The following is a 24,118-nucleotide window of genomic DNA, read 5'->3' on the forward strand; positions in this document are numbered from 1 at the left end:
TGCACCTTTAACGGCTTTAGTAACTGCCCCATAGGAAGAGCACACTGTAGGTTAGGTTATTAACACACATAAATCTTACAAGCATCTCTCTCGGGAACAGCTTCATGAGGAAGGGAAACAAAATAAGACACAGCACACAGCAAAATAGTGGAATGTATAGTTTATTTAATAAACAGGGGAGCAGTGGTCATTTAGATACGGCTGTTATTTTTCATATACAGTAACTCTAAGTATTCATACTCTATTCAAACGCAGTATGTTTAAGACTTGACTTGTAGGTCATTAGGTTGTATTTTGGTGACTCTATAGTATCTGTAGTACTCCAAATTCCTCTGCAGGCCTTTTCCTCGTATGCATTGTAACATGGTATTTTGTAATCTCCCTGGAGAAAACATTCATGGTTCAAATCAAACTCAAGCACTGGGTGGCACATCTGTTTACCATTGCATTAATAGAGCTCTCTGTAAAGCGTTTGGCAGGAGACAGCCAGAGTATTACTTTTACTACAACAATAATCTGTATTAATTCATGCTGGCAAGGGCTTTGAGTTGAGGAGGTCCAAAACCAACGCTGGAAGGATAATATTTAGAGAAAACTGCTCATTTGATATACATGTGTTTGATGTTGTGCTGCTTTCTTTAGACGAGGCTGAACACACATTACAGTAGATGCAGTAATAATTGAGAGATTCATGTCAAAACTTTACTATAAAACTGAACTCAAAATAGACATTATGACTGGAGTCTGAAATTAGAAACCTTTAATAGAGTAACTGCAGTGAAGCATACATTGAATATAACTTAGTATAATGCAAAGTGCAGCCCACATGCAGCAGCCAGTGCTGATCAAAGTGCACATAACTTCTATCATATATTAAAAGGCCTTCATACCATGTATTAATACTCTAATCACTTCATTATAGGACCAAACATTGTGTATTGTTCCTGTAAAATCACATATGTCTGAGCTGCTGCTGTTTAGACGTTAGAGGGAGATGAAATATGTCTGCAGTTTCTTCTATTACATAACATCGTGAAAATATTTCTCATGGCGTCAGAGATCGTCTTACCTTATGTAATGGCCTCTTCTGTTGGTGGTGTCCCCGACATATTTGTATTTTTTTGCACAAGCAATATCATCACATCAGGTTGCAGCATTAGTAAATATATAGAATCCCTGTGTTTTTGTCATCTAGTTTTTGAAATTGAGAAAATAGTCAATCAAATAGTCTCATATTATTGTTTACAGTTTATCCTTTTTGAAGATGTGCTTAATACCTGTACTATAGCACAGATTTTTATCCAAGTCATTTCTTTAACATTTTATTTTCTCATGTTTCAGAGGTAATAACCCTAAACTCTTGTCGGCTTTATTATGTAGACCCATGGTTCTCAACTGGTGGGTCGGGGAGTTGTTTTCAGTGGGTCGCAGATGTGCGGCAAAAGTCTATGCTGCGCTTTTATTTTGAAGGAAATGGGTTTCCTATGATGTGCGTGCAGTAGTAGTGTAGTTTATTCACACTCCATGTATCCACTGATGGGATAATCCCAGCCACAGTTACATTCTTGAAACTTGATGAGCTCGACAGTAGTTGCAATTATTTTGCACTTTGAGTTTATTCTGTTGAAAAAAGGCTGTTAATTGGATGATTTGTAGAGAGAATATTTTCCTCTTTGCTTGACTATTATACTGCTGTGTTTTGGGATGTTGACATAATGTGATGTTTTGTTGCGTCTCAGGTCCAAACTGCACCATTTTTCATTAAAAAAGTTTTGAGCGGTTGAAATATTTCAGAAATTTGGGACGCAAATTTTGTCGTTAAGGCGGTGGTGGTGGGTCCTGAGGCTAAACCAGTTGAGAACCACTGATCTAGGCCAATTCGACAATATTCACAAATTTGCATTCCTTTCTGATAAACGTTTGTTTAAGAAGACTAATCAAATATTTACATGAACTTACCCTTTAAAATTAAATGTCTATATTTCTCCTTAAAACTTTCCAGTCTTGGTTCACAAACTCCAAATGAAGAATTGTCAAAGCTACACACATGTTCCACATACAGCTCATTAAAACACATTTTTATACATAAGAAATAAAAGACACAAAACAATTATCACATTTATTGCACAAATTCATCTCTGCAGACTCACAGTTCAACCTAATCAGGAATGTAAATATCATTAACTAATGATCATGACCTTAAAAGCAATGTTGATGTCAAACGTGTGCAGGAAGCAACAATAAGACTTTGTGTGAGAAATTGGCAACCGAGGCACCATTTAAGTAATTTATGCCTGTTTGTTGCTAACAAAAACATACCGTTTCCTGTCCAGAGTGGCTTTCCCATGGAGGGGGGGGGGATCTCACTCGAGCGTCTGCGGACTAATCACGCTGCTTCAAATGAAATCCACATGCACAACATCGACATACTTGACTTTGGCCTGAGGTTAGCGGGCAAAAACACTCTCCAAACCTGTCACCCTGGGGTCGTTCGGTCGTGACATCATTGGGGCTTGTGTTTCCTGATCCTGCCCATATGCCAGTGGAGTGTGAGCATTTGAAGCTGTAGCTGGAAGCCCCCCTCCCTCCTCCTCCTCCATGGTCCTCATGAGCATGGTTCTTGTCACGGCTTTAATTTGAATCAGGAGATAATGTTTCATTTGGGCCTTTGAGAAGAAAGCAAAATAGTTGAGTTGATGATTTGCTGGTTAAAAGTCAAGCACTGAGGCCCACAGAGTTTGGCAAAGCATTAGGACTTAGGAAGCAGAAAACCAGATGCTGAGAGATCTTATCTAAAGATTGAAGACATTTGGATCTAGGCACGGCTTTCACGATGGGAATGGACGTCTCTTTTAGGTCGAGCAGTTGCGCACATTGCACACTCTTAAGGTAGATTGTCTTTGGGAGGACGTTCATAAGCATCCCCAACACGTATCGTCTCTAATGGAGCAGTTACAAGACCAAATTCATGCTATTGGAGCCCCTTCTGATGGAACAAGAGTTGACGCCCAACAACAAGAGTATTTAAAGGCAGGACATTGGAAGAAACTAACAGAGTAATAGTAGATGTTGTTTTGTGGGTGATACGAGTTGGTGCACCCACTGGTTGCAGATGAAATGAGAGGAGACGGGGCGTGAAAGTCTGGAAGCATTTAGCTTGGTCTCATCGTATGATAGGGAAAACGACCTCACTTTGACACAGGTAGAGCAGGAGAGCGCCTGCTTTTCCTCAACCTGTCGCTCAGCTATTATAAAGTGGTTTTAAGCCTCTAGGAGTCGCTTCTTAGACTTCACTCATGTGTATATTCTCTTAAGACTCGATGGAGCCGGCGCTTGTTTGGGCCTGTCCATGCTATCGAGTTGTTGCAGTGAAATGGAGTTGACTTAAGATTCCAGTCAGAAAAGCTTTTATGGCTCTTTTTAGGGGAGAGACAGTGATGGATTGGGTGTTCTAGAAACATCGAGTTAATAGTCCTTTGTTGAAGCTCTAGCATACAAGAAGGTCTGAGATTTAGCTGTACTTGGAGTATTTGAGTGCCTGATTGCTGTACTTTTCATGCTACCAAGCTTCCTGTCTGATCTGTTTCTTTGGTTGTGTGTTAGCAGGGCCACTGGTCCACAGATGTGAGGAGATTCCAGTGTTATTCCTTCAGTGCCTTCTCACCTTGCTCCTAAAATGCACCAACATTCAATGGAAAATTGCACCCTTTAGGATTTGCACTGAATATTTTAAGTGCTACAAATAATTTTAGGGCTTTAAAGTTATAATCTTGAAGATTTTCATTGAAATAAATGTCTGTGAAGTCACCAGGTAACACAATGGTGATTGAGACTAAGGCCCACTGATGACGGTGGCGACTTTCGCAGGAATTGATCCCAAGCAGCGCCCAGTTAGTGACGCGTTTTCCATCACCCAGCAGTGGTTGGTCTGCCAGAGAGGGTAGGCGGAGCTAAGCGGCTGCTTTTCCGGTCTCTGCAAGTGTTGCGAGTAAACAGTAATCTACTATGGCTGAACAAACAAAGAAAAGATGGATGACTACAGATACAACTTCAAAAATAAGTGAAAATCCAAAGAAAAAGAAACAAATTTGACGCTCAGATGAAGGCAAACAGTGTGAAAAGGAAAGCGACCCTCAGCGAGGAAAATCAAGAGTTACAACCGGAGCCAACCGTGGACGTCACACATGCAGCACTGTCTGGATATCTGGGAAGTGTGCTCCCGCAATTACCGTTTATCGCCGTAGGTGCCGCCAAAGAGAACGAAACTGAAATGTTCGAGATTACAACTTTAAGTCACAACACTTATATTTGCCATATATCAATGCGCCACTTACTTTCTTGATCAATGTAATAATTATATGGTCTATAAAACATTTGAACAATGCAAATAATGTCCCTTCCACTCCTCCCAAGTCCAACTTGTTTGTCAAATCAAAACTCAAAGATGATGAATCGAGTCAGATGTAAGACAAAGTTAACCAGCAAACCCTCACATTTGAGAAACTGTAGCTCTAAGATTCTTTTTTTTTTATGTTCCATGTGCTCAAGGAAGTGTTTAACAAAGTTTGAGATGACCTTTTTACACATTTTTTGATGTACTACTATTGACTATAGCGGCCTGACATGGGACAAATGTGCAACTACTTTTATTCTCAGTTGTAAAAATGACCAATAAAGCCGTCATTGAATGGTTGTTTTTTGTTAGAATAAAGGTAAGGTCAGGGATCTTCCTCCTTCTGAGCGTTTCCATACTTCCCTGCATGCAAGCTGTGGCAGGCTGTTTGCTATGACAGATTAGAAAAGCAGCTGTTTAACATTTAGCAGGAAGAGGGAGTTCGCTTTGAATGTCGTCTGTCAAAGGTCACAACTTTATAACTTTACGGCTCGACTGCTGTTTGTATATTTCAACTTCTGTCATTGGGAATTTGCTTTTTCTCAATCTTTTCTGTGGTTGTTTCGAATGTGCCCACCTGCAGCAGCGACCTGATGCGTGCAGGGCTGGATGTTTGAGTATAACGCAGTAATGGAAAAAGCCCTCAGTGGAATGTTTACACAGACGGAAAAAAACATGGCCGCTTTGTCGTTTGGTTTTGACTTATGGTTGCTCAGTGTATCTTTACTGAGTGGTGTTGACTTAAAAAGGAAGCGGTGTTGAGGAAACTGTGCACGCCTACTCAAACCGGTTGTTTATTTAACTCTTTAAAGATGGCAAAGTCGTACTCAGGCATGGAGGGCAGAATATGCTGTTTAGTTTATAAGCCAATCAGAAGCGAGCACGGCTCCAGCTGTCTGTCAGGAACTGCATTGACAGAAGCAGGAAATTATTTCCACATCTTACAATCAGTCCCATCCTGAGCAGAATAATGTGCCAAGATCAACTTGTCACATCTGAAACTCATCACCGCACTACACTTCAACACTTGCGCTCTACTTATATCTTGCACATGGATGTATTGACATTTAAACTGAAGTTAGCGTGAGATGAGTTGGATGTATACACATTCAGATTTCACACTGCTCCTGTGTGTGGTTTCTGGGTGGTTATTTCAGCCTGATGGATAAAAGATCTATGACTCTTGACATTCCTCTGCCCCATGACGCCGCTCTTACCAGCTGCTCCCATGTTGACAACATGTGTTGTTTTGACTTCTGTCTTTGAAACCTCCCTGCAAAACAAGACCATGGACAGAAAAGCAGCCTGAATCTTCCTCTCTTGTCTCCTTCTCTCTCTGATTTGCTAATTTATCTGAGCACTAAAGAACACGGTGAAACTGATGACGCTGTAAAACACGACTGTACGCTATCACAAAGTGCATCCAGTTCCCAAATATTCCTCCCTTGCTCCTTGCTGGATTTGAGTCACAGATAAATAGACACATTTTGCACAGGCATGTTGACCATATTGCGCAGCGAAGGCTCTGTATCACAGCCTTGACAACATGTAGCCCAGGGTATAATTCTACACTCCCTTCACACTCTTGCAAGTTTGTTCTTGCTCCGGGTCAGCACAGAGCGCCTTTGAAGAGTCCATGTAGCTACAGTTACCATATGCTTGGTATTACCATCGCCTTGCATTGTGAACGTGCTGCAATGTGATCGGAATTCGACCTTGGCCTATATAGCCTATATGGCCTCAGTTGGAAAAACTAAATATAGAAAACATAGAAGAAAAAAGTCTAATTTGTGCTTTTAGGAGCCTTTACTTTTAACAATGCATCATCTCTTCTAAACAGATTATTTTGCAGAAAATCATCAAAAAGAAGCTGAGATTCATTTTAAAGATCAACATTAAACAAAGACATCTTCATCACGTAATCGTCAAAATCCGACATTTTGCTAAACTTAATTATAATTTTAACGAGAGTCCCTTTGATGTCTGATCCCCGGCATAAACTGTTGTTTTCAAAACACTCCCTTCTGCTTTTATCCCCAAACAAAAAGACTTTTATAGCATAATTATAGTTCTCACAGTGATGAATGTTTTCATACACAGCTCCAGGCTAAAGTGATCACTGATCAAATGCATTCACATTTACAACACAGAGCAGATCTGATCCGAGCCAGAGTGTTGTTTTCACCTCTGCGATGGTTCTGTACAGTATTAGCTGCTTTGATTGCCACACTGGCTGAGTGACAGATCTTAAAACGCTGGGACGCCTAAAAGTTTCCATGTGTCCTATTGGCTTACCTGTTCACAGCACAGCGGAGGGTGGGGTCATGTTGGAGTTACCGCCTGCCCGACCTAGACAAAGACATTCATGCTCAAAAAAAAGGTCGGCTTGATACTTGACTTCTAGAAATCATATTTTGTTAATTTAATTAAAATCAGGCGTCTTCATTCAAAACTCCCTCTGCTTTTTTGTGGTTTTTAGTACACAGGAAAGGCATGAATCAGCCGCGTCTGGTTTAGCACTCAATTATGTGATTTGATGCAGAACTGTGAAACTCTATCAATTCAGTAAAGCCACTTTGGAGCCACTTAGTAAAAACAATTAAAAGGCGGGTGTTCGTTACAAATGGCTTTTTGTGCAGAAGTTCAGTTCACGCTTGAGGGGGGGAAAATGGTTTCACAAAAGCTGTTTTACTTGGCTGATTTTCAACTTTGTGCCAAATCTTAAGCGCTGGAGTCATTCCATTTTAAAGTAATCCACATTATGCCCCAGATGAACCTCGCTGGATTATGCTAGATTTAACCCACCTAATCATGTGTAATTAATTGCTGGGACAACGTGGGAGGGCAGACCTGTCTCAGGGGTGTTTCATTTACCATGTGACCCATTGATTTTTTTTTTCTCAAGGAGTTTAGGAGTCAGTATTTCCATGACTTTAAACACTCACACAGCTCAGCAACATATCAGAGCAACACTAGGTCACTAATATAACCTGTTTGAACTTATATGACATGTACATCATCAGTACAACACTTTCAAGGACATGCACAACATTCATTTTAAAAGTCTCCAAATGGAAAGACAAAGTGAATAAAAGCAGCTCGGCGCTAACTCGTCACACATGAAGCGTCTGAAACCAAGTGATAAGTGGGGGAGTCTTACCTGAGTGGGTGCTGCTGAGTGAAGCCGCCCAGCTGTATCTCGGTGCAGCAGAGGTCCCCGAGTCCTTGCCCTCTTCTTGCTCTCAGAGGTGAAGCTGTCCTCCGGTCCCACGAGCGGTGCCAGCTCTCTGCGCTCTGCGTTACCAGCCCTGATTAACTAATGGCTGACAGATGAGGTTGGCAGGGTGGAGGGAGGAGCACGTCGCCATATAGCGTCTCTTCTTCCCACCGTTAAAATGCAGATACAGTTCAGCCGGGGGAGCACAGCCCGTATGGCTGCGATTTCCTTTCTTCCTCCCTTTTTTTTTCTCCTCTTTCTTTTTTTTTTCTCCTCCTCCTGCTTTTACAGCAGTAAGGAGGGGCTTGCCCTCCGCCTCATCCCCCCCCTCCTGCTCTTCCAACATGTTTGCCTGTCTCTGCTCTCGTCTGAGGTGGAGGCAGTTCTGTTATCATTTTTGAGTGAGTGTGCAGCGGGTATGTGAATCCGCCGTGCTCAGGACGAGTCCCTCAGCTCCGGCCCTCGGCTTTGATGTTCTCCGTCAGCTGAGGCAACCCTGTGTTTAAAATGCCTCAATAATTACAATGTGGATGATGCATGTGTGTGCAGTGTCAACAACAGCCCGCAACACACTTTAAAAGAAAAGGCTGTAGGTGGCTTTGTTTGAGGAGCTCAGATGGATACTCAAACCTCCATCATCAGGTGTTTTTAACAGGGAAAAATTATTCTAAGCTTCTAGAAACTGGAGGAAAAGAAGATAAAATCCTCAAGTTTTTATGCTCCATCATCTGTAGTATGATCACTACCATGAGCACCCTGAAAAAAAATCATGTGTTTGGTGTTATGCAACATCTCCGTGATCATAATTAGAGGACAATGCAATATTATGTTTATTATCTGGACTGGAAAATATGCTAAGAATAAATCTAACTCGCCTCGTCTTGTGTATTCGATTCCAGCACCCCATTTTTGGAGCGGCTTTGTATGGGGGCGCTCACTCGTCAAGCAGAAATAGCGGGCACCCTAATTGCTGTCTGGCCTCACGGGGGCCGAAGACTCTCGAATATTTTCATCTCCGATCTCTTTTTCAGAGCTTTCATCAGGGCGTCTGGTTTTTATTCATCGTGTTTTTTTCCTTCTTCGTCGTCGTCTCTCTAGCTTTCCTGAAGTAGGCTCCTTATTCAGACCAGATGATCGTCTCGCCGTGTGCATGCATCAATGTTTCGCCTTGCATCTTTTTCTTCCTCTCTCTCTCTCCGGCCTCTGCCTGCTCACAGCAGCTCTTAAAGTAATTCCTGTGTTTACAGGTTAAATAGCCGGCTGCATTCCATCAGCGCGTGAGTGTTTGACAAAAAGGTTTTGGTGAAATCCATTTAAGTTGTTTGGTTAAATTTGTTTGCAGTGTTGTCACTTGGCCATGAAATGCAGCAGGGACGCTGCCGGGTACACCGAGTGCAGTCGTTCTTTGGGATCTGAAAGCTGTACGAAGGGAAACAAGTGTTTACGTCTGCTGCTCGGATGATTCCCTTTTTGTGTGTGTTCCTCGGAAATAACTGGAGGTTTATTTGTGCTTTTAACAGCGTTGAAATATTACATTTAAAAGCAAGGTGTCATTTTCTTTGGAACTACTTTCTGCTGAATACCAGGCCTACAATTTGTCAGGCTTCTATTCATGTGATTTAGAAATTCCCCATACAAGCAATAGATTGGACTAAAAAATGCCTTTTTGTAAGCGTGATCGTGACTAATATCTGAGAAATTGAGAGCTATAATCTTCAGCCGGCCTCTGCTAATACTTTCCCTTCTTCTCCCACCACCCCTCCCCCTTCTCTCCCCTTCCCTCTCCAGTGTTCGGTGAGCTGTGGTCGGGGGACCAAGCAGCGAGAGATAAACTGTGTTTATCAGAACCAAACCAAAATAGAGGACGAGCACTGCAGTCACCTTCCTCGGCCGCGGACGCAGAAGGCCTGCCGGGCGCGGGGGTGTCCCAGTTGGAAGGCCAACAAGTGGAGTGAGGTATGTGTGCCGTACTTGCCATCTCACAAACGAGCCTCTCGGGGAACCTCCCTAACAGTAACTGCCGCTAGCAGCTGGGACACAAGCACAAACACAACCAAAGGCTCCCCAGTGGTTGCAGATGTAGGACATGTACACACAGAGCACCTGTCCAATCAGCACTCAGTTTATTCTGGTTTAAGAGTAATGTGTCGTTTCCTCAAGTGTGAACTAAACACCACAGGCTGGATCTGAAACACTGTTTATGTGCCGCACTTGACATTTAGATGTCAGGTTTTCAGACTAAGTGTTGAAATAGTTGAGAAGTGTGATCATCAAGCTCAAGGTTTATGCTGCAAGACTTTTCATCAGACCGCACGCTGAACAGCATTTTTTTTAACAGCATTGTCGGTGAAAAGCTTGTTCATAAAAATCACGTTACACACACTAAATCTTATCAAGAATGTGTTTGTCGCTCAGACGCATAAACACAGTAAACGTGGAGGTCCAACTGCAGCTGATGCAGCCGAGCACGGCCTCCCATATAGATGAAAGCGTGATGCTAAGAAAGACGTAAATCCTAAAGCACAGCAGGTTTCTGTACCATTGTACACTAGTGCAACCAGACACTGGCAGGGCAAAGGCCGTGCATAGAGGAGTCACTGAGGGGGGGGTGAGGTCACAGTCATGGTGGAGCCGACCACACAGCCGTAATATCTGCTACCAAGAGAATACGCATGTACCCGCAACAAAGTTTGGCTCAAAGTCACGTCGAGATCCCGCAGGGCGGAAAATACCCCAAACCAAATTTATCACAAGTTGCGGAGCAGACTGAAAGGAGGAATGCTCTGTCATGCTCTTTGTCATGCTCTGACAGATTACCCAGAGGAACGAGCAAGCTGCATGTTCAAAAACACCATGCACTGGTTGCCTCTTCGCACCTTTGAACTCAACGCCGACATATTATCATTATCTTGGGCTTTACAATCAAACATATCCGTCCTCCTTTCCAAGTAACTGTTCAATTCTGAAAGCACCATGAAGATCTACATCTGCCTCCCTCCACAACTCGCCTGCCACTTCCCACCCGTTGAGGGGGTGTCCTCCTCCCCTCTCCCTCTCTCTCTCTCTCGCCGGTGTCTGGAAGCAATCATCGTCCTCCACATACCACCAGCAACCATGAAATCCTCAACTAGAGCATAAAGACATGTTTTATATCTTAATATCCATGCATGTGACAACTTTGAAACCTCAGCACCCTCTGTTTGAGTTATTCCACAGCTACCCGGCCCTCTCAGTCACCTCTGACTGGGGGGGGGGGGGGGTAATGGGCAACATGTTGGAGGGGCTGGGAGGGGAACGGGTGTGGACTGCCCATTGAGCCAAGGACACGGGAATCACCTCTTTCGCCATTGGAGGATTGATTCATTCATATTATAAAGAAGGATATTCTTATTTTTGTATGGTGTTGCAGAGCTTATAAAACACATCCAAATATTCATCAGCAACATCTGTTTCCAAAACATTCTACCTGTTTCACTGAATATCCACAGATCAGTCTGCCAACAGGTTTTATTTCAGGCTCTATTTCTATGGTAGAAAGAGGCATCAAAGAAAAAACAATCTGGGCTGAAACCTAAATTACCAGCATCAATAGATGTCACTGAAGTACACAAGGGAAGTGTGAAATTACCATAAAATCTGGAATAGAAGTGGCACTGGAATATAAGACGCAATCTGTTTTGGGGGTATCCCCAGAGGGAAAAATGTTTCTTATGATTATTTATTATTTATTCAAGTTATTTTAACACTATTTCGATTTAAAACACATTCAAAACACGCACAAATTACAGCCTACCATCTGTTTTCGCCGACTCGATTTTGCAATCCTGCTAGCTACCGGTGCTGCAGCTAGCGGTAGCTGGCAGCCTACAGTAGCGTTGATTGTCGTGAGGGTGGCCGTTGCAATGGCGATCATGACGGTGCATGTCCGTGACGAATTGTAGCATCAATCAAATTAGTTTTACTCCCTTAAAACAGAGAGGAAAACAGCGCTCGGGCATAATGTACATAGGAGACGTTGTAGTTGCTTGGACCCGGAAACTGTTTAATGCAGAGATGTGACATCGCCGCCTAACAACCGGATAGCGCCATCGTACAGGTACAACACCGTAACACAATAACATACCTCTCTGCATTCCAAAAAAAGTATTGAAAGTGCGCCTTATACACCGAATTTTACGGTATGTATAGTATTTTAGGTTGACTGAGCCTTTAAAGTGTGGCAGTTGTCACTCATTACTATTATAAAATCATAAAATAATTAAATTTTCAATCTAAAGTTTTAAGATGTCCCCTGTGTCTCTGTCTCTTGTGCTGATAAAGAACCAGGTTTTCTTAAGCTGTGGTACCTAACAGTGACTCCAATGACTTAAACAGCAGGTTCTATGTTCCTGCTTTGTAATGTATAAAAAGTCATTTCTTGACTTGAAGGTCAGATTTCCTGTGTTGCCTTTTGTTCTCTTTCTAAACTCAAGGACTTGACCCTTCACATTCAACCACACACTCAGTGATAACTCACAATTGCAGTGAGAAACCAACAACACAAATACATCTGGAAGTTTTTGGGGAAATTTGATACTCGCTGTATAACGCGCAGATTCTCTGACTGTGAAATCGCTGAGGCTTGGCCATGTTCTTTTGAGGTTTGTGGAAGAGTCAGACAGAAATCAGGCTGATCAGCTCGAGCTTTACAGAGCGCTTCCTCAGTATGCAGGTATGCTTCCACCAGCACATCAAAGAGATGTTTGAGATAGACCTCTGAGTGACCCCAGATACACGTCTCACAAAGAAGCAACAAACGGCCTTTAGATTTATAAAGTACATTGTTCTGGAGCCTCAAAGCAGCAACTCTACCACTGCAGACCAAACAAACATGTTTCAGATATTGTCACGTTAAAGTGAGGCTTTTATTTTGAAAGAGGAAATACCCTTCAATCTTCTGTTTCAAACATTACTGCATCACATTACTGACTTTGTTGCTCTTTGTCTGCTATTATATTTCAGCACATTATAAATAAACTTTTCAAAGATTAACCAGAAGACATGTTTGGTATGTTCTGCCAGATGTGCCTTTCCAAAATGCATATTTTATAACAACTGGAAATGTTAAGTTGTCATCCATTGATAGCAAACACACTTCATGTGCCAAATAAGTTTTCTCTCTTGGTTCTCTTCCACATCCTGCAGCCAAGTGCGACTTCGGATTAATTTCTCTCGTCTCTGAGCCCTCCGTGACTTCAAATTAAAATTCAAAACACAAACAGTAATACTTTAACTTGTCAGGAGTTCAAGATGTCCTGTCAACACCCTCGCAGACGTGTCTTTTATAATAGTGTTATATGAGAAAAATGGTTTTGGGCCACAGAGGATTTCACTCGTGGTCAGCCACTTGCACAAACAGAATAATACTGCATGGATGCATTCCACTCGCTCTGAGCTAGGTTCCCCAATAAGGCTGTGTTTAGAGACAATCTGGGAAGTGAAGGGGACATCAAGTGGAGATGACGTTATGACAGCATAGTCTCACATTAAAGGTTTTCTCCGGTGTTTTAAAATTGTGCTTCCATATTTTTGAGACTTACAGGAGAAAAATGGAAAAATAGACGCTGCAGAGGCTAACGTATCCTCACTTAAGTCTTATTATTAGTGGTAAAGCTCCAAAAACACTGTATTCTACATTAACCAGTCCCATGTCACTGTCCAAAGACTATTTAAGATCAGTGATGACACAAACATCAGCAACAAGTTAAATATACCCTCCGATGTTTTACGACATTGCAGACCTCAGGGATCAATATTTTGAACATCAGAGAAGTGATTTTGGTGACATAAATGACTTCACACACGCAGGGGAAAAGGATGATCGGTCAAATTTGCGGAAAAATTGTGGCAATTGGACAAAATTGCAAGGTCGAGAAAAAGTTGCGATAATTGGGCAAAATTGCAAGGTCGAGATAAAGTGGTGGCAATTGGGCAAATATTACAAGGTTGAGAAAAAGTTGCGGCAATTGGGCAAATATTACAAGGTCGAGATAAAGTTGCGGCAACTGGCCAAAATTGCAAGGTTGAGAAAACATTGCGGCAATTGGGCAAAATTATAAGGTCGAGATAAAGTTGCGATCATTGGCCAAAATTGCAAGGTTGAGAAAACATTGCGGCAACTGGGTTGAATTCGAGTCAGCATTGCAACTTCCTGTTTGGACTGTTTAACCATAATGCAGCTCAGTCTCTTCTATCAAAGCTCCCCTTTCATTCTGTTCCTCAGACTTTACATGAAACTGAAGTGTTGAAGCTGAGATAACCCTGAAGATATCAGCTCCTGCTCCTATCATATCCTCGCCTGTATACTGTACCCTTACAGAAACACAAGACCTAATATTCATGCTTTATATTGTGTTTCCATTTACTGCTTTTTCCTCATTGAGACATGGTGTCTGTGTCTGTTATCTAGTGCTCTGTCAGCTGCGGAGTCGGAGTTCAGAACCGGGATGTGTACTGCAGACTGAAAGGCACAGGGCGGGTCAGACAGGATCTGTGTGATGCTCACCAGCGTCCTCCCGTCGTCCGGCCCTGCCAAACTGCAGAGTGCACACATTACACATGGGTCGCTGGCGAATGGGAAGAAGTAAGTACAGCTTTATTCTTCCGCTCTTGTCCTATCTACAAGACCGGTCTCCCACTGTGAGGCAGATGAACAGATGTTGAACCATCTTATTAAGGTTTTTATTGGCTGAGATCTCCTCTCTTCCTCTCTTCCTCTGCACCGTAAAAAGGACGACCTGCAGGTTCCCTCGCTCTCTTGCGTCAGCTGTGAGGGCTTTGGTGATAACCATCAGTCAGTGAATCATATCAACGTCGAAGTACTGATGGCCATTATCCCCTTTTGTCCCGCTGAATATCGCTGCTCTGTGTCACGCTAGCAGACACTCATCTTTCTTTAATGTCCCGTGCTTTGTCCTCCAGAGTGAGGCATAAAAGAGGGGCACCATGTAGGGACACAGCGCTGGATCCTCCTGCTGCAGGAATGTTTGCACTGTTCAGATTCCCGTCTGTGTTGCTTTGAGGACTCACAGCCCCGTTTGGCCTTCAAGTCGTCTCTGTTCTCGTGAAGCACAAAAAAAATTGCCATAAAATCCACACGCAGCTGCTTTATTTTAACATAAATTAATTCCAAGATTCTGGTCCATGTCATTACCTTTATATGCTCCTATAAACTATTCCTGGGCCTGAGGGAAACCAGCTTACCTTTTATGTCAACCACAGCACATGTTTGGGATTGCCCTCCTTCAGAGCTAATGATGCCATTGTCACACAACACTCAGTTTTCTCTACTTGTGCAAACCTTTACATCACAAGGAGCGTCCACAAGTCTGAGGAGTCAGTGATGTTCTTGCTGAAAGTACAACACTGCCCCCCCTCTGCCAACTCTTCTTCACTCTTGCTGATTTCTTCCTTTTGTTATATCTTCCTTGTAGTGTAATGCGACCTGTGGAGAAGGCATGAGGAGCAGGAAGGTGGGCTGCATGGGCCCAGGGGTGACACCCGCCCAGGATGATTACTGTGAGCCGTCGTCACAGCCGCCATCACGCCGGCCATGCAAAGGAGCTCCCTGCCACTACATGTGGATTTCAGGGGAATGGTCACAGGTGGGGATAAAAGAAGACATAAAATAAGATTAATTCTAACGTTATACCAAGGCTGAAGTAGTCATTTTCAGATAGCTTGTCTTATCCAAACAGCAGTTTAAAACTCAAAAGTGATCCTTTTAAAATGATATAGCACAAAGGAAAACAAGCTCAGACTCCCTGTCAAGTTCAATGTTTTAACACAAAGGTAGAGGACCCAGATGCAGACAATGATATATTTAAGATTCATTAACAAACTAACAAAAAGGCAAACAAAACAAAAAAGTTCATGGGGGAACAGCAGAATCCAAAAACCAAAAAGGGGTAAAGTCCAATTCTCAGAGAAACACAAGAAATCCCACAGTCAGTAACATATCCACGAGGATCAACAGTTAGACAACAGACTCATGACAAACGATGAACTGACACAGAGACAGGGGAACACAAATGCTGTGTTCGAAATGCCATGCTACACTAGCAGTACGTACTGATTTGGCCAAAATGTAGTATGTAGTATGCAAACAAATCAAAATGTGCAGTATGCCAAAAATACGTGGATGTCGTACTAATTCTGAGAAAATCTGGAACATCACAGCAGCAGTTGAAATGATGGACAGCAGCAGCATTCCAGCAGAAGGGGGCGCTATAGTTACAGAAGCAGCTTTTTGCCATTGGCAGACTATTGTTTATTTTCGCTTTCCAAAACTAGAAACTGGCACCTGGCGTAGCATGCTGCAATATACATTTGAACAGCTATACCAAAAGTAGTATGCTGTATGTAGAATATAGTTTCCGATTTCGAACACAGCTATAGACTAAATACACTTGGGAGGTGAGGCTAATTAGACACAGGTGAGACAATCAAGGGGCAGGTGAAAACAATAAGGGCAGGGCACGTAATCAAACAAGCGGGAAACACACAAAGGCAGGAAGTGGAAGATCACTGGAGACAAAGTAAAACAATGATATTTAAACCCTGAGATACAAATCAAAAACATATATCATGACAGAAACACAGAATAAATTAAAAACAAAACTAAACATGATAACTCATGGCACTCCCCTTATTGCCTCCACATTTTGTTTTGTTTTTTTAATCTTTCACATAACCTGAAGAATTATTTAGTTAGCTGAGAAAATATATTACATTTGAGGCTCAATAAACCATTTAAAAACACTTGATATGGAAAGAAAAACGTGTATTTATTTGGTAAAAAGGCAGTTTTTTATTAGCTCATGAAATTGTCATTTAATGGAAACATGATTTCACAGGACAGGAATGTTTGACATTTATGCTTGATACAATTTGAAAACTTTTTATGAATATAAAAATCTTAACTAAATTATATTATATCCATAGTGGAAATAAAAATCAGCTTGAAAAATAGGGGAAGGCAGTACTGTAAGTGAGTCAGTCATTAATAGTGCATAAGTATCACAGAGGCCTAGAGGAAGACTTTTTGTATCAGAGATTTAGAGAAATGCAAGTATTCACTTGTGCCGGTGTTAGTAACTGTGTTTGTGTCTGTGTGTGGCTCAGTGCTCTGCCAGCTGCGGCGTTGGCTACCAGCAGCGCATCGTCTCCTGCTCCATCCTGCCCTCCTCGCAGGCTCTGCACCCATACGCTGCAGCCCTGTCCTCCTCTGCCAGCACCCACTGCTCAGAGCCCCACCCTCCTGGCACCCGGCCCTGCCTCCTCAGGGACTGCCCGCACACAACCTACTGGAAAGTTGGCCCGTGGAGCAAGGTGACGCAGAAAGCGCTTGTTAGGCAGCGAGAAAATCCTCTCAAGCTAATCGCTGTTTTCACAAAACATTTTGATGACTTGTGCTTTTTACGGTTCTGCTGTTTAATCTCATTTGTGGATTTGGATCTGATCGCAGCTTATTTATTGGGTTTATTGTTTCGTTGCTGTGTGATTAAGTGTGTGTTTGTGTGTGTAACAGTGCTCGCAGACCTGCGGGGCGGGAGTGATGGAGCGGAGAGTGGAGTGTGTGACCTCTAAAGGCCAACCGTCCAAACACTGCCGTCCTTCAGAGAGACCTGAGTCACAGGCTGCATGTCAAGACAGAGAATGTGAGTCAAACTCCTCCTCTCCTCCACCTCTCTTCTCTCCTTCTCTCTTATTTACTTCAAATACCTAAAGATTGTTTGGCTGTTAAATGCAAAATCTAAAATTGAACACTCTTGTCCAACTTCTCTTATCCATGTAGTGCTTTATCGCCCGCCAGGAATGTGTAGAGCGGTGGTATTAAATTGGCTGTGCAGTGTACGGCAACCAGCACCGTATCTGATTGTGTTTATAGAAGCTGAACTTTTTTGCTTTGTTTTAACACATTAGGCAGAACAGGGACCTCCGCTTAAAGCCTCCTGAAGTGATTACTTAGTGGACCAATAAATAGACAGTCAGCAGTTTTCTACAAATTGCAATATGGACGGTCTGTAAAAACGCCCGGGGGCAGCGCAGGCTTCATTGTGAACTCGCAAGCGCTGTTTAACCCGGCAGCGGGCCAACGTTTGTAAATGGCTCCCCCACATTTCAGATGTTTCAGTGCTGGCGCATTGAGCTGTTCATTCCCGACTTGGCTTCTGCCAAGTCAGGCACTGGTGAAATTAAAATGATATGCTCGGATGACAGCCGAGTATTAATGCTAATCGGCTAATCAGCTAATCAGCCAATCAGTGTGATATGAGCTCGGCAGCACTCTGGGAGAACAGGGGAGGCGACATGAATAATGAGACGTTAACACCAGCTCTCATTTAAGAAGACGAGAGCCAGGTTACATTCTTTCTCATAGAAGTGTGTCATTTATTAGCTTTTGAAATATTTCTAACATTTGTTAACAGATTTATGGACTTGGCTGCACAAGTAGATTGGCCGAACTTTAAAGGTGGTGGCAGTCTTCAATGTCAGAATGTCCTGTTTCCCCAGCTGTTGCATTAAAACCTGCCATTCCTCCCTGCATATTTCTTCTCCCAGGCCAGTTGTTCACTTCCTGCCGAGAGGTCCAGATGAGACAGGGTGTGAAGATAGATGGGGAATACTATCTCAAAGTCAAGTCCCGGATCCTACAGGTGTGTATGCGCTGTCAGAGATGCTCCTGCACACGTCATGATTCAACCCGCAGCTTCCCCGCAGACTCTCATCTGGTGTCTCCATGTGTTTGGCCTCAGATTTACTGTGCGGAGATGCAGACTGATTTCCCAAAGGAGTATGTGACCCTGCGCAGCGGGCAGACGGACAACTACTCTGAGGTGTATGGGCACAGGTGTGTTTGATGCAGCATTGACTGCTGTGCCTCAGTGTTTGTGTTTGAATTGGATTTTTAGAAGTGTGTTTTTCTTAAATAACTGCTAATACTTTGTTCCTTATGCAAAGGTTGCTGAACCCCTTTGAATGTCCGTATAACGGCAGCCGAAGACAAGACTGCAATTGCAGAAACGACTACTCCGCAGCAGGATACACACTCTTCCACAAAGTTCGCCTGGACCTGAGCTCACTGCGGATAATGAGTGCGTAATTACTATGTTATTGCCTTACACTGTCAACTGTAATGAGACCACACATTAGTGTTGTTTTAACCCTCGGACGCCTCGTACTGATGTGCTTGATATCGCCCAGGCTGTCCAAATGTTATACGTGCAGCGTTCCCCACACTCTCTCCTCTGAAATCAAAATAATGACCTTTCAGCGCTGTGTGTTCACATCACTAGGACTTGAAACCGGGCCTCTCAGCGCAAACACGTGAGCACGAGAATAAAGGAATGCGTGCGTGCACACGCAGACTCAAACACAGACAGACAATATGTGATGTCGCCTCGCACATCTTTTCTTTGGCAAGCACACACGATGAAAGGCTAAGACACAAGCGCACACGCCCATGCATGCGGTCCCATCGATATCCAACACTCATACTAGCATGCAAGCAATCATACATTCACAGACTCACACACATCTTCAGGCCATATTCCTCTGTTAATTATTACAGGCAGCCCCACCTTCCCTGTTGTGTTCAAGTATGCCTTTGATTAAAGTGTGGATTACCGAACAGTGTGTGTGTGTACTGAAGGGAAGTTGGATTAGAACCTACACCATCATCCTCCCATGTCTTCTCCTTGTCTGGGTCCTGACAGCACATGTTCCCTACCTCTCTGCATGGTACTAATTTGGCTTGAAGAGGGGGTTGGGGGGGTAATGAGTTCAAGATGAAGGGAAGCATCTTATGAACTTTATCACCATCTTAAGCAGGCAACATGAAGCGAGGGCAGGAAAGGGTACTGGTCATGGCTATCATGTGTGACAATGCGGGTAAATGGGAATGGACAGGAGAGTCAGGTTCAGACTGAGACACTGACGTTAACGTTTTTATCATCTGAGAGAGGAGAGTAAGTACTGTGCACAATTTACATTGCTGGTTTAATTTTGGATCTGGTTCATGGTTGTTACGATACCTGGATTCTATGATTTTTGTTGACTATATTCACACGGCAGCAATTTTCCTCTGACGTCGCACTCAGGGTGGGATTTTAAGGGCAGGTGTAACGTCGTGTTTCAAGTTGTTTGTTGTATAAATGCAGGAAATCGGGCCATATTTCAAGTTAAACAACATATTTCATAACCCCTTAGCTACTGTCAGACACCAGCTAATGTTAGCTTTCTGCCACTAGCGAATATTACCATTCGCTAGGAATTGGCTAAATGCTAACATTACTTTTTGAAAAATGTTATAAGGTATGATAGGAAAGGCTTAAACAGTGTAAACCTTATGAAAACAACCCATAGTTCATAACCCTTTAGCTACTGTGAGACAACAGCTAATGTTAGCGTTCTGCCACTTCCTAGCGAATACTACCGTTAGCCAGGAAGTGGCTGAATGCCTACATTACCTATTAAAAAGGTAAAGAGGTGATGTTAAGATACGAAAAGCTTAAACAGTCTTAACTTTATGAAAACAACATATTTCATAACCCATTAGCTTGCATTAAAGAACAGCTAACATTGAAACCACCTCCTTACACCGCTAACATTTCCGTTAGCGAATAATGCCTTTCCTGTTGTATTGTACAATGCAATTAAAAGGTACCAGTAGCATCCAGCCTTCTAGCTAGCAGTAATATTAGCTAGGATGTGACGGTTGCTAATGGGTAATGTTATTTTCACTTTTAATTTGGCCCAATGTCCGTCAGAATTTTAACTACCCGATGCCTTTTCAGTTTCTTATCAAGCCGGAAGAGGTACATAGGTACAACCGATCTAAAGATGCATCGCTATGACATTATACCAGAATTTGAGCTGTGCATTAAAATGGCATATGAATATAGTGAATGCATTTAAAGCCATTACATAATGCAACATATCATGGCGAATATGAGCTTTAGTTCTTTGGACGTCAATCTTTGATTCTCACTTTTTGAATGTAAGATATTTATAACGTTTTTAAATGTAAAATTGTTAAAGATTAAATAGATTTGAATATGGATTAATGGATTAGGAGTTGGAGTTATTAAACAGATAAATTACTGGATTTTAATTTAAACCACAAATCTCATTACAAGAAGTTTTGTGCAGAAGTCTATTAAAATAGTTTAAACATCTGGTGAAGTGTCAGTGAAGTGACATCAACCCTGCAATGAAGTTGTGGTTATGTGGTTATTTACCTTACAGCAGCTGTCTTTAATCTATGTTTACTTCTGCTGTTGCACATTGTGACTCTAGATTTGTATCTTTGCTGTTTACCAGTCACAGACCTCCAGTTTTCCCAGACTCTTCTTGGCCGACCTGTGCCCTTTGCTACAGCGGGAGATTGTTATAGTGCAGCCAAGTGTCCACAGGTTGGTGAAATACATTGTAGCCTCAAAGAAATGTTTCATGTGTCAGGGAGTACAACCTTGACCTTTGCAACAACTTCTTATGCCGTTATTGCCACAGAACGTTTCTGCAGATATGAATAAGCTCGACCTTGTGATTAAATAACGGCTCAGATGTAACTCAGTCTTTTGTATACTTTCAGGGCCAGTTCAGCATTAATCTGATCGGCACTGGGCTCAAAGTTGCTGAGGCCACCAAGTGGACATCTCAGGGCAACTATGTTTCTGTCAAAGTCCACAGATCTGAGGTAAGAGGCAACAGTAGCTTTTGTGAGACAGATGCTATTTGGCCCCCTAAGGAATGGACGGATCATGTTATGGATATTGTTAAATGTTGAGTCTTGGAGCACTGGAATTATATTGTTGCTCTGAAATGCCATCTGAATTTCCACATAGTATTTCTGTCTGATTCACTCATGAGAAATCCCTTCTGACATTTATGAAGCTTCCATTCTCTGCGTAAAACTCTGCCCTTTGCCCACTCTTTCCTCCCTCGTTTGTCTTCGTCTGTAGGACGGAACAAGAATCTACGGCCGCTGTGGTGGCTTCTGTGGGAAGTGCATTCCCCAGGCTCACAACGGCCTACTCCTCCAAGTCCACTGAGGGCAATGCATGCAGAGACCAAACCCTGAACTCTACACTGAAGACATAAGCCCAGGAACACACATTAAGGGTGATTTATTGGAGCCTGTAGTCATCTGTGAGTGTGGTGGAGGAGCTTTTAACAGTAGTCATCTTACAGCAACATCCCCATTTCCCAAATGGCAGCTAAAACATACAAGACACTACGTACTGTACAGTACTGCAGGGCCTCTCTTAGGTCCGTCATCCAAATTGCAAACCCTGAAGAAGAGCCAGCAATATTTGCTTGCCAACAGTGTTGCATGATATCAAACACATCTGCGCTTTGGAACCTAAAATGCTTTCTTTTTCTGACACTGTTATGCATTTTTTAGCATTGAACAAAGGGATACAACACTCAAAAAGAAACACTGGGAACGCAGCAACACATATAGCAGAGAAACCTAATACACTAGTCTCTTTCTTCAAGAAAGGAGTACTCATCTTTAAAGAACAAATATATCTTTTGGTATTCTTTGAAGTGAAACATATTCTGCAAAAAAAATGTTCAGTAAAAATAAATCTCCAGACTTGGATCTAATCTTGTTATATGTTAACTTCCACAGTATATAGATATTTTTATTTACAGCTACACTGTAGGCATTAATTACCACTTATCGTACTGACTTGAAATCAATGAGAAAGTATAATAATACCACATGTATGTAATAATGATCGCAAACCTCTGGTGACAAAGAAGTGATACAAACATTGACATAGATGGTGACAGATAGTTGTATTATTGTTTAATAGTATAACACACGTTAGGCTGATTACATAATACAAGCAATACAAAAACACAGTATTTTTTGCAGACCACTAAATGCAGATTATCTTGACAATACTTTTACATTTTGGCATTAACTTTATTCAACCTTTTTCTCAAGAGGTAGATGAGTAGATTGATACCAATGATGTTTATGGTTTATATAGCGCTAACACCAGCAGTAAGTTAGCTTAGCTTAGCACAAAGCCTTGAAACGAGGGGAAACAGCAAGCCTGGCTGTGCCTGAAGGTAACACAATCTTCCTTCCAGTATTTCTAAAGTTCATAAATCAACATGTTGTATCCCATTTGTGTAATGAACACATAAACCAAAGTGTAGAAAAGAGCATGTTGTTTATACCCAAGCAGTAAACATGTAGTATTTTTGTGCAAAGCTTAGTAACTTCCTGTCTTGAATTGACATTACTCACAAGATTGTTAGGCAAACAGATGAGACAACAGGAAGAGACTGCACCGTCGGTCTGTCATCTTTACCTTTGAACAGAGCCAGACTGTTTTCCCTTTTTCCTATCTTTGTGTGAAGCTAAGCTAACTGGCTGCTAGCTTGGTAGCTTCACATTTAAAGCACATACGAGAGAGTGGTATCAATCCTCCCATATAAGTGTGTATGCCAAAATGTGAAAGTGTTCCACTGGGTTTTATAGAAAGAATAAGCTAGAAACTAACTACTGATGTCCTTCAAGACCTGCCTTATGTCAGAGGTCAAACTTTAGGAGAACTTGAGGAGCCTTTAGAACAACTTTTTTTTTTTGTCTGTCTGCTTCTATCTGCTGTCGGATATAAAACAAAACATGTTAGAGAAAAAAATAGAGATTAACACTAGTACTGTGAGGAAATATTTCCTAAACACTGCAGATTCTTTTATTTTTAGACTATTTTGCACCACACAGACAAAGTTCTCATCTGTTACGCCGTGACACAGTATCAGGTGTGTTGTCTCTCCTCACACCCTCCATTGGGCCTACTGTAGGTACCTGCAACCCCTACCTCTCATAAAACATCCATACTCTTCCGAGATATGTGTTGTAATATATTTATGTTTGACCATATTTATTCTGTAATGACTGTAGATATGTTCTGTGTGTTAAGGGTACAATGACTACCACCAGTGCAGAAGACATTGTCAGATGTTTTTGTCCGTTGCCTGCTTTGCTAAAAACGGTATTAGCTTACTACTGTTTGTAGTGTGTAACCACTAACCTTAATGAGGATCTTTTGAATGGTGCTTTTGAACTACTGGAATTACCTCTGATCTTGAGAAGGAAAACACTGGCTTTTGTCTCTTAAGCAGACGTAGGATCTGCCTTGAAAGCATGTTACGGTCCTTTTATTAATGTTGCTGAGAATCTAGCTGCAAGGTTGCCAGATATTTCATAAACCCCCCTGCACGAGGAAATCTGCTCCTGAGTAGTACTAAACTCTTCATAAATGACCACTAGTACAACTATCAAGCAAACCTAACATGCTCCGATGTTAAGCTTTAACCAAAGTTATTAGATAGATGCAGATTTGTTTTCTTCTCAGACAATGCAGCTTCTTTTGATTTAAAGAATGGCTGAAAAATAAATAAAAAATAAGTCAATGAGCAGCTAGAAAACCTTTGGCCGTCGT

At 42.2% G+C, this 24,118-nt stretch overlaps 1 protein-coding gene across 1 annotated transcript in view; it reads left to right on the forward strand.

Annotated features, from left to right (window-relative positions):
- LOC138612527 (A disintegrin and metalloproteinase with thrombospondin motifs 20) overlaps positions 1-21,703 on the forward strand; it is an 87,300-nt gene extending 65,597 nt beyond the window's left edge. The window contains exons 30-40 of the mRNA XM_069685838.1: positions 9,399-9,566; positions 14,059-14,232; positions 15,083-15,253; positions 16,773-16,979; positions 17,179-17,308; positions 18,213-18,307; positions 18,407-18,501; positions 18,612-18,745; positions 20,973-21,064; positions 21,244-21,348; positions 21,614-21,703. Coding sequence (XP_069541939.1) covers positions 9,399-9,566; positions 14,059-14,232; positions 15,083-15,253; positions 16,773-16,979; positions 17,179-17,308; positions 18,213-18,307; positions 18,407-18,501; positions 18,612-18,745; positions 20,973-21,064; positions 21,244-21,348; positions 21,614-21,703 — 1,461 coding nt within the window. The remainder of the gene's footprint in view (positions 1-9,398; positions 9,567-14,058; positions 14,233-15,082; positions 15,254-16,772; positions 16,980-17,178; positions 17,309-18,212; positions 18,308-18,406; positions 18,502-18,611; positions 18,746-20,972; positions 21,065-21,243; positions 21,349-21,613) is intronic.
- Positions 21,704-24,118: the final 2,415 nt, after the last annotated feature.

Source organism: Semicossyphus pulcher, unplaced genomic scaffold (genome assembly GCF_022749685.1).
Source record: "Semicossyphus pulcher isolate SPU_LCO1_2020_fin unplaced genomic scaffold, fSemPul1.0.p SCAF_8, whole genome shotgun sequence".
Lineage (NCBI taxonomy): Eukaryota > Metazoa > Chordata > Actinopteri > Labriformes > Labridae > Semicossyphus > Semicossyphus pulcher.